The sequence below is a fragment of the Limulus polyphemus genome, unplaced genomic scaffold, assembly GCF_000517525.1.
Source record: "Limulus polyphemus unplaced genomic scaffold, Limulus_polyphemus-2.1.2 Scaffold197, whole genome shotgun sequence".
Lineage (NCBI taxonomy): Eukaryota > Metazoa > Arthropoda > Merostomata > Xiphosura > Limulidae > Limulus > Limulus polyphemus.
This window is the reverse complement of record NW_013665807.1, coordinates 526,712-532,538: the sequence shown is the minus strand read 5'-3', so window position 1 is coordinate 532,538 and position 5,827 is coordinate 526,712. Positions and strand designations below refer to the sequence as shown.

The window sequence follows — 5,827 nt, the reverse complement described above, 5'->3', positions numbered from 1 at the left end:
AGTTAAAGCAAATGGGTATTAAAGTCATGCCTCAACGTTACAATTTTATAACGCTAACACACAGAAGATTCACTAAAGATAATTTAAGTATAAAATCGGATACATCACACGAGCGTTTACAAGTGCGGATCTGCAGCAATTAAAAAACTTAGCTTTTTATCCCTCCTAAAAATATTTGCCCCCCCCCCTCCCCACACCAGTGGCCCATTGATAAGTCTTCGGTCTTAGACCGCAAAACAAAAACAAACAAACAAAAAAGGGTTGTGATACTCTTGATGAGCACAGCACAGATAACCTATTGTGTAGCTTTGTGCTCAAGAACAAACAAATAAGCTAAAATAATTCCTGGTTGATATTATGAAACTTATACATATATATATCGCGCTTGTTAGGAAAGATAAACTTGAGGTATCATAGATGTAGAATAAAATATAAATCAAGAGCACAAACTGTATTTAAACACAATAAGTAAAGTGATTGGATTAATTCAGTAATGTTTGTTTTGTTTCAGAATATCGCTCAAAGTTATAACAGGGCTATCTTCTCACAGCCGCCCCTGATTTTAAACTCATAGACTAGAGGGAAGGTTTGTTTGTTTTTGAATTTCGCGCAAAGCTACACGAGGGCTATCTGCGCTAGCCGTCCCTAATTTAGCAGTGTAAGACTAGACGGAAGGCAGTTAGTCATCAACACCCACCGCCAACTCTTGGGCTACTCTTTTACCAACGAATAGTGGGATTGACCGTCACATTACGCAATCTGAGGGTTGCGGGTTTGAATTCCCGTCACACCAAACATGCTCGCCCTTTCAGCCGTGGGGGCGTTAGGGCGAGCATGTTTGGTGGGATGCGGATTCGAACCCTTATGTTTATGTATATCAAATGAAGATGTATGTAGACAAAATTTAAGAATTTATCTATTTTCATCATCTAATTAACGCAGAAGATAGTTAGAAGTATAACAAATTTGTTGTCCTGTATTTATTTTTAATATGAACGTTATTTAGATTAAGTTTTTATTCAAAGATATGCGTAACTTATAGTGTTGGATATGTATTATATATGTACTACATAATTTTATGATAAAGTGATTTGTACAGGATGTATTCTATACTGTAATTATTATTGAAGTTGTATAATCCTTTATATAATGCATTATGTGTAATGTAATCTGGCCAATGTATATATATATATATATATGTGTGTGTGCGTGTGTGTGTGTGTGTGTGTGTTTGTAAATGCCTTAGTTCAAATTGTTTAAAGTCAATTTTTAATTCTGTAAGGAGGGAGTTGTAACGAATTTATCATTATGTACTTATTTCTAATATGAACGTTGTTTGGATTGAATTTGCATTTAGAAATATGCGTGACTTGTAGTATCAGATATGTGTTGCGTATAACGAATTTGTTACATATTTATTTTAATGACAACGTTTGTTTGGAATGAGTTTATATTTAAAAATGTACCTAGCTTACAGTGTTAGTTACGTATGACGAAACTCCCGCCAGTTCTCCAAGATTGCAGAATATTCGTGAACACAAGAATCGACAATATATCCACTTCCGTAACTGGTTAAATATAACTAGTATTGTTGTCCGAACTTTCGAGAAAGACATTTCTTGCCCATAAAAAAAAGACCAAGGCCAAAGGAGAGAGCATAGAAGTCTGTTAGGAACCTGTTATAACCATGTACGCTATAAACTGTTATTTTGCTAACCCTTATCAACCGGAAAATATACGACATTTGACCAGGAACAGTTATAAATTTCGAACGTCAGTGGATTCTCATCAGACGTTAGTATCTTTTCGAAAGTATTACTGAATTCTCATCGGACATTAGTGGTTTTATGAAAATATTATCCTACTTCAACGATCAAATAATTGTATGTTTGACAAAGCTAGCTAGCTTCTGTGCAATTGTACGTACATCGACTTCAAGTTAACTCGCTGGATATCAAGGAAACTCTGAACTAGAAAGAAGATTCTATGTTTCTTGTAAGTTAGTGAAATTGTTGTTTATAAAACTTTGCTTGTGGTAATTAATCGCAACAATAGTTGTTGTAAATTGTACTGTTGTATATATATATTTTAAAACGTATTTGTTTGAAAAACGAAAACGGTGTGTGTCAATCTTGTTGGCATGTAGCCTAAATTAACTAAAATATCGGCTTCGGACTATTTCAAATTCACAATACGTAACGGAAGCAAAACATAAGAATCGACTATTATATACAAATTTATCGATAATATTGATAGCCATTAAGAACACTGAAGAAAACCTAGCTAAGTATCTCTCCTACACTGTTCAAATATGTTTGTGATAATTGCTCTGAAAAAAACTTAAAATTACATAATATGTTCTTACATAAACTTTTTCCTACAATCTATAATTTGCTTTAGAAATGCAACGTATTATTTTAAACAGTAAAATCGAAAGCTTAGAACAATTGAGAAACAGATATTTAAGAACACTGTTTTTGACTATCGTTGAATTTTCTGTTTTTTTTTCTTGCTTCGACACATGAGGACTGATGTATACTGATACGGCATCAAATATTTAGGCGATATGCGAACGAAGAAACTAACAAAAGTGCATCATATACCATCACAACCAATTTCAGATAAATGAATCTACAATTCTTACGAAATACTCAACATGATGAGATTACAAATATACATCGAAAAGAAAATCTTTCAAACCGATTTTATATTTATAGATTATAGAGGATTTAGTTACCTCAAGCACGTGACTCATAATGTTTCGAAGCATGATATCTTTTGTACTGATTTATGGAGACATTTGATTGTACTAAGTATTAGCTTTATTTTGCTAACTTCGGCTGTGTTTATATTGATGGAATTTCTATCATATGTTAAACTCCTCAAAAAATCTAAACATTGGAATAATATGCTAAATAGTCTTTTATATATATATAGGTAATTTTCTCACAAAAAAAATTTCAGAAAGGAAACTTATATTTCTATTGAGTATTTTATTGGATTTTAGATCGAACCTTAATAAAATGTCGTAATGATTAGGGTGAATAGAAACAAAAATTATACCAACATAGAATAAAAAAGAAACATTATATACAAGACTGACTAGAGTAACAGACGGTACCTGAACTTAAATGTTATAATTTTCATTACATACATATATTAATGACTTTATCTATTGTTTTACCAATATACCTTTACTAGGAACATTATTAAATGAGAATTAGAACAATATTAATGACTTTATCTATTGTTTTACCAATATTCCTTTACTAGGAACATTATTAAATGAGAATTAGAACAATATTAATTACTTTTTATATTGTTTTACCAATATTCCTTTATTAAGAACATTATTAAATGAGAATTAGAACAATACATAAATAATCGTTATTGTTTATTCATGACATTTTAAGCAAAATTCATATTGTGGCCTGAAATGTCTTCTATTTGTATAATTCAATGTAATATTTTTTATCATAAGTAATAAGACACTCTTTCAATTTTGCTTATTTAGGAATTGTTCCTTAGAATATAAAAATTCGCTCAATTTCCAGTTGTATCCAAATTAATAGAAAGTAAAAGCTTCTAATTATTTTTCTACGTACAGCGGTCCATATGAAAGGCAGCAAATCGCCAGTTGAGCTATTATTGTCTGAACGAAGACTGACTTTGCCTATGTTACTCTTATAAAGTATTCATGGCTCCAAAGTGCAGAGCGCGTGTTTGCAGCTAACAATCTCGATTTATAAGCCCTAAGATTCATATTCTAGGCAAAGTACATACAGTGATGTTTATATAAGTACATATACTGTGAGATACACCGTGGCTTTTATAAATACTTATACTGTGAGATACACCGTGGCTTTTATAAATACTTATACTGTGAGATACACCGTGGCTTTTATAAATACATATACTGTGAGATACACCGTTATGGTACACACAAACAAGCACAAATGTATACCAGCTGACGAATTTGTTCAAGCCCACCGCGGAGTGGGGGCAGGTCGAACGATGGTTCCTGTATCACTTCTCGGATTTGGTGACAATCGATTTAGCGATTGATCAGTTGTAAGCGGAGAAACACATAATTGTGAAATATTCATTTAGATTTCAAACAAGCTTTACATTCGTGATAAGTGACAATAACCTATGGGGAACATATATTCAAACACATTGTCAATTATACAAAGAAAGTTCTGGTTTATTTTTTTCTTTATAAGCTATTGCCCTTGGTATCCAGTGGTGGGCTTGTGGGATTATGACGCAAAAAAATTAGATTTCTATACCCACGGTGGGCACAGTTGGGATAGTCAATTATAGTGATTTACGCTTTACACAAACAAACTTCTATTATACGCCAGTAGTAAATTGTTCTTAGGTATGAGTAGAATTTCGAAATATATATAGCACCATCATGTTTCATCAAATGTACTGTGATTAAAACTATCTGCACGGACACAGAACTGGCCACTGTCTTAAATTATATTAACCATCTCCAAACAAACAAATAACAATATATAAAAAATATGTCAGTTGTTAGAGAGAAAGAGGAAGATGAAAACGCCAAGGGAAGTTTTTCACGCTATGTATCAATCTCCAACATAACGTTGCAATTTTCATCTTTTATTCTTTATTATTAATGGCAAAAAAACAAAGTCTAATAAACATTATATTCAGAGAACTAATACTGAAAAGACTGTACAGAGCTTTGGTGTTTATAGCATTTCAAATATGCTGGTTAACCGATACTAATATACAAGCTAAGGGTTGACAGTTCGGTATTCTTTTCTGACTCCGCCCTTAATAAATTAATAACGAAACGTATTTCCACTCACAATTCATATCCACTGTAACGGTCGATGTCCGGGGTAAAGACTGATTGTTGTTCAGTGCTTGGCAGGAGAAAGTTGCCATTAAGTGCTGACGTTCCAACTTCGGAATCACGATGGTGTTTTGTACTATATCTTTTGTAATGACCTCAAACGTATTATCCAGGAGCACCGACTCTCTCCACCAAGACACAGAAGGCAAGGGTTTACCTGGTAAAAGTACTGCTTCAGCGTCAACTACAAAATTAACAGCAATTGTGATCTACGTCACAAGAAAGTATGCTGTAACAACCACAGTCACAAATGGTCCTTGAACATTTGGAAATATACTAAGTGGTTTCATTAAACACGAAGTTATTAATTTAAATGTTAAGTAAATATATATATAAAGCTTAAATGAGTCATAATTGAAACTTTCGTTACTTGGTAAAACTCCATAATTACAGAATTGAGGAAAAATAGAAGAATTGTACGTTTCACAAATACATCATTTATTCACGATGATGCCTTTACTGGCAAGACCAGTTTTTGTTTTTCCTCAATTTTATTAATTAGTGGTTAAATTTTACCATGAAAACTTTTTATTTTTATTCAATAACTGTAGTAAATGAAATTAAATTAAACCCAAAGGACTCGGTGCATTTATTAAATCGTGCAGTGATTTGATTGTAGACCAGTTCTGAGAAATAATCTGCTTAATACATTAGACATTAACTACATCATTGAAGACGTTTTAATAAGACGATTACTGTTCTTGTTTGTTGTCTTAGTTCTTTAGGTAGATCCCAAATATTTATGTGCTAAAAAATAACCCAGATTTTGCAAGTGGAATTGCTTAACTCAGACGATATTTAAAAATAGTTTTAATTAACTATTTTGCAGAGTACACAGGCCTGCAAATTTAAACTTCATAAACGTTGTTTTGGTTTTAATAACGGATTTTCCATAATTTAGCTACGAAGATTTCGAAAATAATGTTCATTTTTTTCTATCAC

General features: G+C 32.2%; 1 protein-coding gene across 1 annotated transcript in view; it reads right to left on the bottom strand.

Annotated features, from left to right (window-relative positions):
• Positions 1–5,827, bottom strand: part of LOC111084998 — a 103,527-nt gene that overhangs the window by 38,654 nt on the left and 59,046 nt on the right. Inside the window, exon 4 of the mRNA XM_022381879.1 lies at positions 4,839–5,042. Within this exon, the coding sequence (XP_022237587.1) occupies positions 4,839–5,042 (204 nt within the window). The remainder of the gene's footprint in view (positions 1–4,838; positions 5,043–5,827) is intronic.